The sequence below is a fragment of the Bombus vancouverensis genome, chromosome 8 (assembly GCF_051014615.1).
Source record: "Bombus vancouverensis nearcticus chromosome 8, iyBomVanc1_principal, whole genome shotgun sequence".
In the NCBI taxonomy this organism is placed as follows: domain Eukaryota; kingdom Metazoa; phylum Arthropoda; class Insecta; order Hymenoptera; family Apidae; genus Bombus; species Bombus vancouverensis.
In genome coordinates this window covers 3,001,688-3,018,523 of record NC_134918.1, presented here as the reverse complement: position 1 = coordinate 3,018,523, position 16,836 = coordinate 3,001,688, and the positions used below count along the sequence as shown (strand labels likewise).

General features: G+C 51.8%; 1 protein-coding gene across 4 annotated transcripts in view; it reads left to right on the top strand.

The window, feature by feature from the left end:
- Positions 1-3,984: 3,984 nt before the first annotated feature.
- dac (dachshund family transcription factor) overlaps positions 3,985-16,836 on the top strand; it is a 144,232-nt gene continuing 131,380 nt past the window's right edge. For 3 of the 4 annotated variants that reach the window (XM_033347926.2, XM_033347927.2, XM_033347923.2), the window contains exon 1: positions 3,985-5,880. In XM_033347926.2, the coding sequence (XP_033203817.1) occupies positions 5,099-5,880 (782 nt within the window). In that variant the 5' untranslated portion in view covers positions 3,985-5,098. The remainder of the gene's footprint in view (positions 5,881-16,836) is intronic. The other variant, XM_033347924.2, reaches the window with a different exon arrangement.

The following is a 16,836-nucleotide window of genomic DNA, read 5'->3' as shown; positions in this document are numbered from 1 at the left end:
CGTCGTTTTTCATCCCTCCTCAAAATCCATTATTTTAGCTCTTGATTTTTCTCTCGTGCCGGCCTCTATACCAAGCCGCGCTGTATATAAACCGCGCGCAATTAACGTTTTGTAAAATCCCGCTCTTTCGTGACTCTCGATCGACTTTGACGCCTGTTTTGCCGCGACGCGCACGTATCTCGCACGAACAAGTAATTACGTTAATTCGATCGATGTTTTCTTTTGCCTTTGATATACAGGCGACGAATCGACGGCCATAGAAAGCCTGCTGGTAAATTTGAAGAGAATGGAAAGACGATCGCGAGCATCGAACCGGAAACACGTCGAGCAAAGGGAATCGAAGCGACAGACGACAAGGTGGCAATTGCAAAGGAGACGATCGGCAGTAGCAGCCAGTCTGATAAACGCTCTACTCTATTAACTCTTCCCCCTGTATTCTCTTCTTTCTTTCCCTTTTCCCTCTTTTTCTTTTGCACAGGTTAACGCGACTAATGGCGATAGGATAACGGAGGCAAAAAACCTGGACAAAAATTCGTGTCGCGGGTACGGTAAACGGAACGTCGGACAAAGAAACGGAGAAGAGCGACGCTTCCGGTGCAGTGGAGTCCTTCTGACGCGTGTCCGGTTGGTTGGTGCGGAATACCTTCCTTCTATGCATGCTCTTTCGACAAAAATTCGCGCTTTTTTCCCTCTCTTATCCAACGTTACACGTTACCCTCCTTTTTGCCGTACGCTCTGTTACAGTTCTGTGACGACGACGCGCAAACAATGACGAGGGTTACGTAACAGCTATGCACGAGAGAGGCAGCGTTCTCTGCTTGCGCTTCGCGCAATTCTCCCGTGCAGGGTGGCCAATGAGCAGTAACAGGAACGCCGCTAGCGAACCGCAGTCCCGTGAACGCTCGAACAATGCGTATCATACTCGGCCGACTTGCCTGAAAATCCGTCTGTCGTCGATCGGTTCACCTTCTCTTGTCCAACAGATTTTACCGCCTACGAAATATCAGACAAGTCTGAATCCAACTTCAAAGGGAAACTAACACGATATAGAGGAATTTATAGGGTGCTTGAAGCAGCAATTTTCTGTAAATAGTACCTTTTGTCTCTTTTTCACAACGAAACTTGGTCTACAGAGAGCAAACAACGTCGTGAACGAAATTGTTTTCTGGTGGCCGGACAGAAAGACACGAACACCGTTAGCCAGGGCACGTTCAAAGTCGTAATCTCGTGGGTTCCAGATATTTTCTCGTGACCGCAAAACAAGAGGAGGCAGCGGTTGCTTGGACGAGCGAATGCATCGGGCTGCTCGGTCCAACCGACGGGATTGTCCTTCATTACGCACGAAGGAAAGTGCAGTCATCGACGTGCATACCCGTAGGTATGCACACAGAGGCATTAGCTCCCCCAAAGCCAACCGGTATTAATTCCACTAATTGGACGTGGTTTGGTTCGTGGCAAACATCGGTCCCCTACCGATCCTCGACCTTCCTCGGACGAGGGACTTGGATCTCGCGATCGATCGCCTTTTCGCTGCAAACAATATCTTTATCGTCGATGAAAACGAATACCCTATCTAGAGGATGTTACCTTTATTCGCGATGAACCGCATGTTTCTTTCTTATAAGCGATATTAACAATATGCCATTTGGCTGAATGTAGGCCGAGTGAGAAACCTGACGACGAACTACTGCGATTTCAAAGGATGTTTGGTATCTAAGAGACGAGATCTCGAAGCAAAGACATTTGGAGAAGCTTTCGTGGAGAAAGATTCAGGATGATCGAACCCCACTCGAACGACTAGCGATGGTCAATGAACGTTAGGCCCAGGGGGTCTCGTTTCATTTGGGGTTGCACGAGGTCAAGGGATCAGCTGCGGTGGAGGAATACGTGTGCGAAGCCTATTACCTATATACGTGTATATACTATATACTCGTAACAAACGCAGAGGGTCTTTCCTCGTGGATCTGGGTCACCGGACTGATGAGAACTGATCGGGGGTTCACCGTTGGAAAAAGGCTAAACGATGGTTTTTCCCACTTGCTTCTTTCTCACCCGTCTCCACAGCCTTTGAACTCTCGCCTATGACAAGTTAATCGAGCGCAGTGCGTCTTTCCTCCGATCTTAATTTTTTATTTCGCTTCGCTGGATACTAAGATCGATCATCGAGCCAATTGGTTTCCATCGTTTCAGAAGAAACACGCAGGATGTAAAAAGGAATGGAAGCGGGAGCAACCGCTAATCGCGGATAGTGAAACCAGAGGTTTTTTGTACGACGAAGTAGAATGAGCGGCGGCGGCGGCGGCGGCGGCGGCGGCGGAAATTAGCGACAGACGAGAGATGTTACGCGCGGAGAGCCTCCAGGGAAAGTTCGGACGTAAGAAGCATCGGCGAATACGGACGCTTTAGGTATGGTACAAAGATATTAAGCACTCATACTCGGAGCTTACAGAGAGCCGCGGAGAGTGTCGGGTATGGTATATCGCGTATGCCGCGGGAGGAGGAGCAGAGAAAAGGTGGTAGCAATACTTGGCTTGGCGGGGGAGGGGAGGGGAGGGGACGGACAGGCGGGCGAAGGAAGGGCAGGAAGGGGCGAAAGAGGGTGGTCGAGGAGCAGAGAGAGATCGCGAGGAAGCGAAGTTACCTACAGAAGAAATAAGTGCGCTCGTGTAATGCTGATGGCGAATATGGTAGAGGAGATCCGAGGGAACGGCGAAGAAGAAGGTGGCAGGGAGGATAGGCTCTTTCTGCGGGGCAGGAGAGGATGCAAGTAACGGAAGGGGGACCCCCCGCGCGCGCGGAGACCGACCGATCGATTCGAACGCCGGCGACATTCTTCGTCGTACGGACAGAGAACCGAGGAACAGGGAGAAACCGACAGAGACGGTTGGGTATGACGGAACAGAGGGAGAAACGAGGTGGAGGCTACCGCTGGTCGCGCGAGAGAGCGCGAGTTCGAGAGAGCGTATAACGTATAAGCCATAGGCCAAGGTAGGAGGAGAAGCTGGAAGAAGAAGTGGGAGGCATCTACGAAGAGGCAGACAGAGCGAGTAGGAGAGAGGTCGTGCATTCGTTCGAGATAAAGAGGGCGCGAGTGCGTGCGAAGAGAGAAAAAGGGAAAGCGAGCGAGCAAGAGGTAGGGAGGAAGAGGGAGGTGGTAGACAGGTGAAGAAGAGAGCAAAAGAAGAAAGGTAGCGAATAGGAGAGTTTGGGCGCACGGGGTGGCGAAGAAAAGAGAAAGGAACAGAGCGAAAGAAGGCGAGCGAGAGACACAGATAGCAAACGAAAAGAGTGGAAGGAAAGCGACGAAGGGGTTGGTAAACGGAAAAGTCGTGAACGAAAGAGAAAAGGAAACTGGCGAGGGGTACCGCGCGGAAGAAAGCAAAAAAGGGAAGAGAAGAAAGGAGAAAGAAGGAGGAGGAGAAGGAGGTGGAGGAGGAGGAGGTGGAGGAGGAGGAGGAGGAGGAGGAGGGAAGACCCGAAACGCGACAGAAGCGCGGTGGGGTGGGTCGGTGTTAGGGGGAGGTTAGGTTTAGGTGAGGCGAGGTAAAGAGTAACGTGGGCTACGAGGGGCAGCGAGGAGAGGCGAGCCGAGAGAGCAAAGGGTGGTGTGGAGGGAGAGGTCGCGAGGAAAAAGAAGAAATCCCCACTCGTAGCGCGTAGATCGGCGGTAGGTTCGAATCGTACTGTCTTGTCGAGACTCGCGTCTGCGTCTGGATGTCTCCGTGTGTTAGTCGCCCCCGGAATCGTCCCGGTCGGCATCGTCGGTGCGCGTCGTCGGTGGCAGAGGTTGCCTCGTAGTGGGGAATACTCGCTCGTCCCGCCACCAGCCGAGGGAAGGTTCGAAAGGCGTCGACGGTACGAGGTTACCGTCCAATAGGGAGAACTGCCACCCCGGTGGCTCCGCCAACCGGATAGTCGGTTGCGCGCACAGAACGCCCATCCTCCCCGTTCCTCGGGCTTCCACTGATGTTTTTATTTATTACATCTGTGACTGGGTAGGGAAATACTCCCGACTCGACCGAGAGAGCGTTTGCCACTTTGAGAACGAGCGACGCGCGTCCCTGCGAGTTACCGCCGCAGCCGCAGCCGCTTTCGTCGTCGTCGTCGTCGTCGTCGTCGTCGTCGCCGCCGCCGCTGCTGTCGCCGTCGTCGTCGTCGTCGTCGTCGTCGTCGTCATCATCGTCATCGTCGTCGTCGTCATCGTCATCGTCGTCGTCGTCGTCGTCGTCGTCGTCGTTGTGTTCGTGTCATCATCGTCGTTCTCGCGGTTGCTATCACGCGCGACAGTATCTTCGTCGTTCTCGTTTGCGTTCGCGGTGTACGTCGCTGTCGTTTGCGTCGCGCGTCCCTCGTCTATGCGTCAATCCTGTCCTACCGATCGTCCTCGACCCAACAACGACGGTTCGTTGTCCACGCGTTTTTCAAAGGCAAGAAATATTGTCGCGCGACATCGCGTCATCTAGTCGTCTACTCTCGTGTGAACCAGTTTCCTCAGTGAGAAGAAAAGCACCTACGCGTCGCGAAGGAAAACTCGTGGTTGGTGAATCGTTGAACGAGGGGCAGCTTGGCTGCTCCTCGAGCGAAGCCGACCAGCGTCACGCGGAACACGGACCTGTCCGCAACGAGAACGAAGTCGACGTCGAGGCCCGTATCGAGTGACAACGGTCGATTGTCATGGACACGATTGTTCCAGTGGTTGTGCACAGTGAAATTGTTACTTACGTACACGGTCCAACGTACTCCGTGAGACGCGACAGTTTACCCGAGTGACAGTGACGCTTGCGAAGAGCTGAGATACCCGTGGCTGACCCTGGATCGACGGCAGCTTCCTCGTCGGCTGGTGTTGGCAGCCGAACGAGCTAGAATCGGTACGAAAAGAAGAAGAGATCGGTCTAGTATGCGTTGACTCGTGCCGGTATCCCGAGTTCCTCGTATCTCGTGGTGTCCACGTGGCGAGAACTGCGGCGAGGAAAGAGGGAGAGCGAAGAAACGACATCTCCGAGGAACGGGCGAGAAGGAGTTCCCATTGAGAAGGCAAAAGAATAAATCTTAAGGAACGTGGTCAACAAGAGAAAGACACGTGTCCTTTAGAGAGTCGATGGATCACGGAGCGATGGATAGCGCTTCGGATCACAGCAGCCGCGCCAGTCCCGTAACCGGCAGTCCCAAACATCCACACAGCCCGTCGGCTCAACAAAATCAGCAACAGCTCCACGGGTCGCAGCATCAACCGCCACCGTCGCATCAACAACCTCATCCGCGGGACCAGATTCGCGAGCAACAATCGCAACAGCAACAGCATCGCGGCGTTCCCACGCCGGGATCGCCAACCAGAGGTTCGCCACCTCAGGGACTTCCGTTGAGTCCGCCGCCTCTTTCCGCCGGAGGAGCACCTGGTGCACCGCCAGGCATGGTGCCCCGTATGCCAGGCCTACCGCCACCGGGATTGGGCCTGTTGGGACAACTCGGCGGCATGCTCAGCGGTCATCATGGCTCGCCGCTCGAGCTGATGGCCGCCCATCACGCTGTTCTGCCTCCGAGATCGTACAACAGCCCGCCACCGATCAGTACCAGCGATCCCACAGCGAACGAGTGCAAACTGGTCGATTACCGTGGCCAGAAGGTGGCCGCGTTCATCATAGCCGGGGACACGATGCTCTGCCTACCGCAAGCGTTCGAGCTCTTCCTTAAGCACCTAGTCGGTGGCTTGCACACCGTCTACACAAAACTCAAGAGGCTCGATATAGTGCCGTTGGTGTGCAATGTCGAACAAGTTAGGATTCTGCGTGGACTCGGAGCCATCCAGCCAGGCGTCAATCGATGCAAGCTGCTTAGCTGCAAGGACTTCGACATACTCTACAGGGACTGCACCACGGCCAGGTAAACGGAAATAGATCGCGGTGCTATTTAGACTAGCAACTATCTCCTCGGCTAGGTTAAAAGGGTGAAACAGAAGGGCTAACGATCGAACGAACCTTTCTAAAGCTGGCACACGGCTTCGTATGAAATTATCCTGATCTGCCGATGATTCGCGACGATAACAACGATCGTAGGTATAGAGCCACCTACGGTTGTTTGTGCGCTTTTTGTAGCTTCTGTTGCCGAGAACGGAAGCTACCATCCTCGTGTGTATTAATAACGCCCGGTGTCGCCTCTGGGCAGCACTTTATCTTCGGCCAGCTACGTTCCTTACCGAGCTACCGGTCGACCAAAAAATATTTTAATCGCGCGTTCCCTTCTTCTCGACACGCGTTTCGTTTCCTCCTAACCGTGTTTACAGAGGACTCCTTTCTTATCGTCTATAGTCCGACTATGCTCTATCCATCGAATCGAAACGAGGAACAAATTTCATCTCTTCGACCGACTACTCTTCGACACTACTCTACTTTTACGATCGACTCTGACATTTCGTTTCGATATATTCTCCATCAGCAGCCGTATCTACGGAAAAGGAGGCTGTGGTAAAGGCACGTGCCCTTGTATCTGGAATTGTCAACGGGCCTCCGTGCCAACAGGTGTCCCTTTCACGGCAGTTTCTCTGAATGAATCGTCCCCACCGACGAGACAGAGAGAAGTGGCTGTAGTACAAGCTTACCCCACCCACGAGTCAGACGGCAGACGAAACGGAATGGTAAACGGAACGAGGGGATCCGGTGTTATCGGGGAAATATTGTCCCAGACTTTAGAGTCTCCCTACGCGTCCTACGTTCCAACTATTTCCTCCTTTAACTCGGTCTGCCGTTGCTTCTTCATCTCGCCAAATCGTCGTGCTGCGTAATCGAGACTCGCCGAAAGGGCTGAGCGCAAGTAGAGTGGATTCGGTGACGAGGCAGTGGCGTCGGTGGACAATAGTATCGCGGCGAGCAGCGCGCAGTGGCAGTCGCAACGGAAACGGATTCAGCGCGACACAGAGAGGGCGAAGGAGAAAGAGGGCCGAGGGATAGCGAACGGAGGGAACAGAGACGGAAAAGAGACCAGGGAGAGAAAGAGAAAACGGGAGGAAAGAGAAAGCTATAGGGATAGGGATCCAAATAATCCGAGTCGTAGTCACAGAACAGAGTTGGCCGAGCCGTCGGCTCGTGCGCGGGCTCTTCTTCACGCGCTCCTTCTTCTCTCTAGGGACCAACGATCTCGTCGAAATAGCGACTAAACGTTTCGTAGATCGTTCTATCGGAGAACGCTTAACCTGCTCCTCGTGCTTCGAATGGAATGTCGAAGGTATCGCGTGTAATTGATCTACGATGTATGGAACAACGCGGAATTAACGTGGTTCGTTATCTCGGTGAATACGAGAGTGTGCTAGCCAAAAATCGATTGGAAAAATGAGAGGGGCAGGATCGAGCGGGGGTGAAAGGGGCGGCAGGAGCGGCGAGGGAGTATCGCCAGGAAAAATCGGATGATTAAGAGACCGCGGTATGGTTCTCGTGTGTGCGGTCCGGCCTCGTCGCGTGTACCGCTGACGTCGTTACATTCTGATAATGCACGGCAGTGGTAACAGCGGCAACGACTACACACCGATGTTCCATCCATGGACCGTTGGTCCGCGCACACAGTTACACGGTCATCCGACCGTGGCCAGCGCGCTTCTATCGCCATCGATGCAACAGCATGCACCGAGAACCGCACCGATAATTCAGGGGGATTTTTCTTGCGGTTTATAGCGTGGCACCGGCTGCGCTGCAACGCTCGCTTCCTCGTGTCCAACCACCACGTTCTCCCCTGGACCCAATCCGCGCTCATCGTCCCTTGGATCAGGGATCGAAAGTACGGTTTGACTATCGCCTACGCGAGAATCGTCGCCGCGCAGTGTCCTCGATTCCGTGCATCGAGGCTAGTTCAGTACTCTTTTCTTCTCGAATATGCCTAATTGATGCCATATACGCTCGCTAACGAGACGAGGCAATTATCCTCGTCAATTTGCTGGATTCTGACCGAGCGGTGTGGATCGCCGCGAAACGTCCGCGTGTCCCGATAGCGTTTCATCGAAAGACGCCAGAAGACGAAAAGAGAATGAAGAAGCGCGCGAGCGAGTGAACGAATAAGCGGTAGATCGCGATAAGAAACCGCGCACACGAACGAGATTTCCTCGTTTCTATCTTCTTCCTTTCCTTCTTCCTTCCCTTAAATGTCTTTCTCGGCGCGTATACGTAACCCACGAACGCAGCAGGATACGTGGGAGTGCGCGCGGCCCTGGACTATAATTCTATGCGCTATTAGCCGTTTAATTATAAAATTGTGCATAGATTAATTGGCTCCCGTAATGGCCCTAACAATGCACAGACGCGCACTCGGAGACTAACGGAGAGAGAGAAAGAAAGACGGAAGGCGGCATGGCAGGAGGGCGGCCGGGGGTTGGGAGGGAAAGGAACGAGAGTCTGGTTGCACCGGGGGAAGAAATGCGCGAGTGGGAGGTTGAGAGGAGGAGAGATCGAAAGAATATGCGCGCGAAGGAGAAAGAGAGGACAGGGGGAGGGTCACGGGGAGAGGAAGCATCGTTATTAATATTTATTTCCTTGGCTCGTTCCTCTCAACTCCTCTTTCGTTGTTGCCGTGTGCTTATGCACAATCGCGTCTCGAGTCTAGCTGCGCGATTAAAAGAGTACGCGCTTTCGAGTTAAGCGCGCGTACATGCGTGAGCTATGCTCGCGGAACGCCTCGTATGGAAAGTAGTACGATTTCCAAATCGAAGCAGAATGGAAAGGAGGTAGACACAGCAGTACCAACGATAGGCGAACAACAAGCAGAAGCAGAGAAAAGATCGTTCGTGAAATCGTGTTTTCCCAGCGAGCAATTATTCCCTGGCTCGAGTACCAAGTTCTCGTGGTTGTTCGCGACGATCGAACCCCGATGCTTCCATTTATCTTCCGCAGAGAACTTATCCGCTCGGCGATTGTATCGAATACGGCAGCTGGCTCGGCCGCTGTGCGTTTTTTTCCTTTTTTCTTTTTCGGTTTCATAACCCACGCGCGCCCAACCAGCCCGCTAGGCAGCTTTACGTTTTTAAGGGCTTCTATTATTGTCCAGGGGCCGCTTTTGACACAGATACGCGTACATTTTGTTGCAACGACGTGGCCGCGCTCATCACGGCTTTCGTCTATCAGCGTTCTCTACCGATGTTTTTCTGTTTTCACGTTGCATCCTGCACCCGGTTACAGCACGTTTTTATCACATGCATCACTCCATTGTTGTCGACTAGAATTTCGTGCACGCGTTCGCGTTTCCCGTTAACGAAGACGCACGATTCTCCTCCTCTACCGGTTTACGTCGGATCGAAAACACGTCATTCCTTCGAAATGAAATCGATCCGATGCCTTTGCTATAAATCTCATACCGAGCTTTCCTTCGAACGCTTCCGCTACCCTCCACGAAGTCGAACCCCAGCCGAGCACCGAGACGGTAATTCTCGGTAATTAATAATCTGCAATAAGTAATAATCGAGCCAGTAATCCGCCGGCCGGTGCGCCGCGACAAGCAGCGTTCTTAATTCTAGATAATTAACGTAAAGACAAACAAGAAGGATTAACCGAACCTTCTGCGTCTTTCTTTATTTTTCTACCATTCCTCATTATCGTCTTCTTCTTCCGTCTTTCCGACAATTTCCCTCGCTTTTAATCCAACTTTTCTTCTTCTGTTTCTCTCTCTCTCTCTCTCTTTCTCTCTGCTTTCCTCGTTTTCTCCCTTGGTTTGCACTTGTTACGAGAGTTGCTTGATCTTCCAATAATTACTTAATTTTTTCTCAAGAAAGCGATCCTCCGTGAAAAGTATTCGATTTCGCCTCTCCCCGTGGAAAAATTCTCGCAAGCTGCGAACTCGGTAGCGCCGAGTACGGAATCTAATAATAAACGCGGTAGACGATGAAATCGTTGCTCGCGAACTACGTGAATTCATAGAAGACAGGCAAGAGGGGAGGGAAGGGAAAAGTAAGGAGGAAGTCGAACGAAAGCGCCTGTGGCTAGGATCGCCGATTCCTCTCCTCGTGCAGCTCGATATGGATGCAAGTCATCTCGGGGTCGGCATTGTATCGTAACGGCGCCAGGCTCCCGTTCCCTGACTCCTTGTCTTTCTTCTGTTCGTGCCACCGATTATCCACGATATTTCCATTTATCGGTTCCTACACTTTTATCCATCCAGTTGTAAGATCACGGGATCTTGGCCGACTTGCTTTTTGGAACGCCATTGATGACGCTGAACGATTCCTTATCTGAAATATGCGCGTACGATCTGGAAATTCCGCTCGTTACAAATGCGCGTGTAACATCGCTTCAAGCGAAACAATACGAATTCTTTCGTCGCATCTAAATGCAATATACGCGTCATGTGAAATATTATTACGTATCGACTTTGTGGCACTATATATAGAACGGAGTCGTTTATACATACAATAAAATAGCGACCATAGAAGAGAAATCAAAGAGATGGTAAATGGGCGTGACGCGGTATTAATTGCTGTTACGAAGGCAAGTAACGAAAGAAATGTTTCATTTAACTTAAAATAGCTTAATTAAAAATAGGTTTAATGGGAAGGGAAAAGAAAAATGAATGGCTGGAGGGCGAGAGGGAAAGAATCAGTGGAACTAGTTCGAAGGAAGCGAACGAGGAATCGCGTATCGGCTGGTGTCGAATCGAGGCGATAGCAGCAAGTTCGATGTTTGGTAATACGATGAGAATTAAATTGTCTTCAACGGACTCCAGTGGTAAATATAGAGGAATTTCAGGAGCGACACGATTATGCGTCTATACGTTTGTCAAAGCGATGTTTATAATTACACGGATGCCGGAAAGACGTAGCAAATTAATTGCATAAAACGACTGAAAGAGCCATTTCGTCTCCCTTCCGTTGGATTAAATCGCTCGCTTTAAACCGTGGACACGAGAATTCCATAAATGGAAGGTATAACTCCTGTTCTACTCTCGACTTTTTTATCGGGTCAGTGAGTTTGTTGGAACTTGGTGTTCTTAGAGCGATGCGAGTTACGCCTCCTACATAAATATGTATTTGCCATGTGCGCGTAGCCGAGCTTATATCTTGCAGCAGTGTGTGCACAGTAGGGTTGTTCAGTTCGAGTAAACAACCACGAGGCGTCTTTTTCTCGGTGAAACTAGGTAAACCTTTGGCCCCGCGACTTTTCGCTCCACCATCTTCTCTCCAACCGGGGCATAAAGGGGGTTCGAGTACCGTCCAAATCGCAACATCGACACCGACCATCTGTTTCGCGCGACCCGTTACTTTTCCACATTGTTCGCGCCAGCATAAATCATAGCGCAACACGGGCCGATGGAATATTTAGCGCCAGATCGCCGGCTTCTATCAACGTTTCCCGATGTTATCGCGATTACGTAGATCGTATCGGTGGTAGCTCGACGAAAAGTGGACGAACGTACGGGTGATCGATCGAGGGTGCGATCCTGCGGACGCCTCGATCGCAAAGGACGATGTTCGCCGAACCAGCTGGCCTGGAACGTTACGGCAGCTTGTCGGTAATGTCTCGAAGTTTCGGCGAGTGGAAGAAGAGACGAAGAGCGTAGAATTCGCAGTTAGACGGAAATCGATCGTTTTGTAGGAACTGGTGACCCACATTAAAACAGCTGACTACAGGCAGACCCTTGGGTATCTCGCTGTTTCCCCTGATCCTCCACCCTCGTCGTATCAACGAGGCCTACCCTTCTAGTCGACCCTTTCCTAAAAGACAACCTTCCACTGTCGCGACGTTCCTCTCGACATTTTTGTCGTACTTAACACTCGACCCTCTGCTTCTTCAGTGCCAAGATTTATCTAGCTTGAAACCTTCTACCTTCGTACGCTACGACTCTTCGGAGCGGAGAAAAAATAATCCAGGCAACAACGTGGCCTGCGACTGCTACTGCGTACATTTGTACGGGGGATACCTCCCCTTTGGTCGGTTTTGTAATTGCACCGATTATCTGGCGGATTGAAACGGTGCTGCGTACGAGTAGAAAAGGTGGCCGGTTGGATAAGGCGGAGCGAGGGGTGGCGTTGCTGGCCGAGACAGGAGGAAGGCTGCCAAGGGGTGGTATAGAAAGAGGGAATGGGTGTGAGTCGCAACGGTACTCGGTAATTTCGAGTGATTCGTGGACGACGTCAGCGAGCATATCGCACCCCTTTCTCGAGAGGGGTTTCGTGCGCACGGCAGGCCACTCGAACTTGTTACACACGGTAATTAAACGACGCACGAGACCTCCCTGGTAGACGTTCGTTCGGTATTTTAAGCTACTGTTACAACGAACCATACAAGAATTCCCCGTTATCGTCGACCATGAAATATATTCTCGTATAGAGGGATTCGCGCGATACTACCACCGATATCCGATCAGCCAACGAACCAGGATCCTCGTTCATCGTGAGACAGAAATTCCATTTCCAATCGAAAAACAGGAGTGAATCCGCGTATACGAGCAGAGATGCCTTCGAGACTGGAATCGAAGGGTCGAGAAATTGTCGAGAAGCAATCGGAATTTCCATAGCGCACGGCGGTTTCTCGGCCGTCTAGCTCGAAGCTACTCATTCGGAGCAACGTTCGAGCCGGTAACATCTCGACGGACAACTGTAATCTAGTAATCTGGTAGCAGGCAGAGGATAGTCGGCCCTATAATCGGCACGGTTTCGCGTAGTACGTACCGCACGCTGGGATTCGCGACTCGCGGATGGAAGGATCATGTCCGTGCGGATCAGTCCCTGCCCCTTCGGGTCTCTATCTCCATTCGTAGTCGGCGGGTTTGTTTGCCAGTTACCGAGGCGAAATCGCTACCAATCGAGGCCGTTTGCTTGGCTCGCGTGCCGTCGAGTTTGGCGTAACGTCGCGCGTCAATCAACGCTAGCCCTCTCACGGACTCCCACGAGTAACGATCCCTGTACTCGACGTCGGCCCGATCTTCCGTACATGGACGCCCGTCGTGATAGGCCCCGACATACGTACAGCTTTTGAAGGGAAGCCTCGTTTCGAGTCGACACACAGTCTGCGAGTGCAAGTCGAACTCGAAGTCGGAGTCGTAGTTAGAGTCGAAGTCGGCGTTTGCCGGCTCGTCAGACACCGTCTGGAGGAACCATCTTTACACGCGTGCGGTCAGCTCGCGTGTTGCACGCACGCCTTCGTTTCTCGTTCCGCCTCCTCTTCTTCTCTATTCTCGATGCTTTCTTCGCGCAAATCTAACTTCGTTCCATCTATGTCTGCTCGGTTTTTCGTCGCACAAATCGATCACGATTTCGATATTCGAACGCGTAAGATATCGATCGACGTTGAATCACTGCGAATCGCACGAATTTCGAGCAATCTACTTTTTCGCAAGGGGTTACGAAGCTCGCGCGGAACGGAGATCCCGACACGGCTATTCTATGATACGAGCAATCGAGATAATCGCCAGTGATGTGTAATTATATCATTGTGCCAAATTACCCGGCGGCGTTCACGGTCGTCGTTACGGTTGCGGACCCCCGAAGAACGAGACTACGAGGTGTTATTAAGTGCCGACGTTGATACATCTAGTGCCGGTTCGCAACGGCACGGGATACGTCTCGTATCGACGGCAACGTCCTTCTTTTCTTACTCGAGCCGAGAGGAAAATGCGTCTGAGAGAATCGTCCGACTATGCGAAACTTCAGTAAAACAGTATAACATCGATCTGTAATGACAAAAACCTTGTACAAAATATTCGTTCGGCATTCAAGCTAAAGAATAGCGCATTTAATAAAAAATAAAAGTTCGATGGTTGCAGTTATTGGATTATTTACCGATCGCCAGGCGTCTGTTACGAGAGGTGCGATCGGCAGTGGGCATAGACGTGTAATTACGAAGGGTTCGAGTTCTCGATGCGGTCCGCTATTTATCAACGTCGCTCATTACCGCGTCCCCGAGCTCTCTTCCGTTTAACCGAAAGAAATTGCGGCCGATCTACGTTCGAGGCCGGCCGAATTTCGCATCGCGAAATATCACGTCCAATTCGAGATTTCACGGTGCTCCGTTCCCGAGCCTGGAATTCGTCTCCATAAAAGTTTCGTACGATCGACGTTTCGAGCGAAATCTCGGTGATGTACGCGTACACGTAGGTGCGTACCGTGATCCTTGAATTATGGATGAACGGCGTTTGGTACGTAAAGAATATCGTTGTTTCGACCGCATGTATATAACAACTCGGGGACAGGTGAGAAGAAGAAAGAGAGCGATGGAATGAGAGAGATCCTTACGGCGATCGCTATCGGCTGACACGAGCCATAAAGTACATTTTAATTCGAGCGCAGTGCGATAGATAAAGCACGAACGGGCTAGGTGAACCGCGTATGTAAGCCCACGGATCGCACGTACGGACAATCAGACTTGCAAAAGCGGAACTTAATTGGCCTCTTAACCGCGCGGGACGATGATTAATTGGCGCGGAACCGGCCACGAGACTCTAGGCACGAACTCTCCTTATCCGATTCTCGCGACGACTTGGCCGAATCTTCGCGAGATAACCAGGTCGATGCGAGTCGTTGGAAACGAGCGCGAACGCCTGTTCGTAATCGTGCATTAAATCGCCGTGAACTATCCGCAGGAGAGAGCGATCAAGTAAAATACCAAGGCGCGCGACTCGTATGCTCTCTATACAGTCTCCGAGTCTCGGTCCATTCTCTGTTCTCCGTTTGCTCGAACGATTTCCACCAGGCTGTGGACAAAGGGGCAAGGCAGTGCCGTCTCGGTCGATCGTTTTCTACCACGATAATTCCTGAAAATTTCTACCTTTAGACGCGGCCGGCAAACCGAACCTTCGATACTTACGATGTTACGCGAGAAGGAAAAAGCAGTCCTCGAGCGGTTTCATCGGCGTCCTTGGCTTTATTCGTATTCGCGCCGACGATTCTTCTCCGGTCGTCCGTTGTGAAACTACCTCGTGGAAAAAAGCTCGTAACCAGACCGAACGAGAACGACGCCTTCCTTCGTCTCGAGATACTCGCTCTCTCGTTTCTCGACGTTCTTTCGCATTTTCGTCCACTGTCGCGTCGAAAAACCCTCGTTTCGGTTAATCGTCGGCTATACTAGGAGAAACCGAACAACGGAACATGAAAACAAGCGGCGGCAACGAAACGACGGAAACCACGTCGAGGGCTAAGACGACGACGGGGGCACGCGTATTCTTGCTTCCTTAGAGAGTTCGCAAACGAGCTGCCGTTAATGAGGCGATATTTCAGTTTTTGAATAACTGACCTAGCCTGGACCAGACACACGTCGAACCGGTTTCAACAAGAGTCTCAGCTCTGTCTACCAGTAGAAACATATGTCCTGGCAACCTTCTTTCCTCTTTTGCCCATTCATTTTGCGCCGCTTCTTCCCAATTTTATCGGCCAAGAGAGAACCATTTACGGTTCCTACACCCTCGTTTCCGTTTCCATCGTCGTCGTGTTCGAATATTTCACGTTCTCGATCAACGTGTCGACGTCTATCTCTCAATTAGTTGCTTCGTTGTGTCATCGGAATGGGAATCGATGGACCGGGGATGAAAGTCGCGATCCAGCGATGAAAGATGGGAGAATTGTGGGCATAAGAGGAGGAGTAGAAACGGAGAGCTGGGGATGGGGAAGAGATACAACAAGAGGATCGAATACATCGACGAATCGAAATGAAAACCAAACAAGTCCCCTCCTCCCTTGGCTCGCGTCTATTCGTTTCTCGCTAATAATTGATAGAATAAATTAAATCATTTGTCTTGGCGGGAAATTAAAAAGGTAATTTATATACGGCGAGGGTCGGGGCGTACCTGGCCGAGTCCGAGGACTGAGAGCGCGAGAGAGAATGTGGCGAGACGAGAGACAGAGAGACGGCTGCGTACACCTACACGCGCTGACTTGTTTTCTACCGAGGAATTGGACACGAAGAACGTGTGGAAACGGGTCCCAGGATGCATCGGAACATCGTGCACGGGATTACCACCGTGTGGACGACGGAAGGGACGAAACGAACGATGAACCTTTCCACGGAGGAAAGACCCGAGGATGGAAGGGATTGAGAACAGAGACGTGAGAGGGTGAGACGCGAAGAAGAAACGAAATGTACGCGCGGCGCGGTGGCTCGTTTTGTTTTTGGTCCGTCTTTCGATTTATTCCACGCTGATGAATCAGGTGTGGCGCTCGCCTTCTCCGTCTCTCTTTTACCTTCAACGTGGAGCGCGGGGTCGAGATTACTTTTGTGGGCGGGACGCTTTCTGTCAGTGCCTCCGAGGGTATATTCAGGTATAGAAACTCTTCTCGTACGTTCCACTCGGCCGTGCATACCTTCTGCTCCCGTGACTCGTTCAGGGACCCGGAGCGCACACGTTCCCTCTTTCGTTCTTCTCGGACGTTCCGCCCGTTTAAATTGGAACACGAAACGCAAACGTCTGGCGACAAGCAGCGGCGGTACGCCGTCGAGCGTCTCCGTCGTTCACGGCGCCGGCAAACCTCGATGCGCGGCTCTCCCACGTGTTTGAAATCGCGATAAATATCAGGCAGGACGATCGAAAACGATGTTTTGACAGATGAAGCGGCGCGTCGCGTGACGGGGACCCACAGCTTCTCCCGGACCACTCGTAATCGCGGCCATACTTTCGCCATGACGGGAACCGACCAGTGCCCGATCGACTTGCACCAACATCCCAGGCGCCACTAACGATATTGGCTTAACCGTTTCGTTCCTCGGATCATAACCGATAAATAACGCCGTGTTCTAGATACGCGTTCATTCCGTTCGCATCGCCCAGACGGTGAGGAACTCGGTAGCTTTGGCAACTTAACGTGAAACGAGCGAAGAATAGATGGCAAAGGAGGGAGTGACATGGAGGGAGGTCGGTCTGACGGGCTGGCTATTCTCT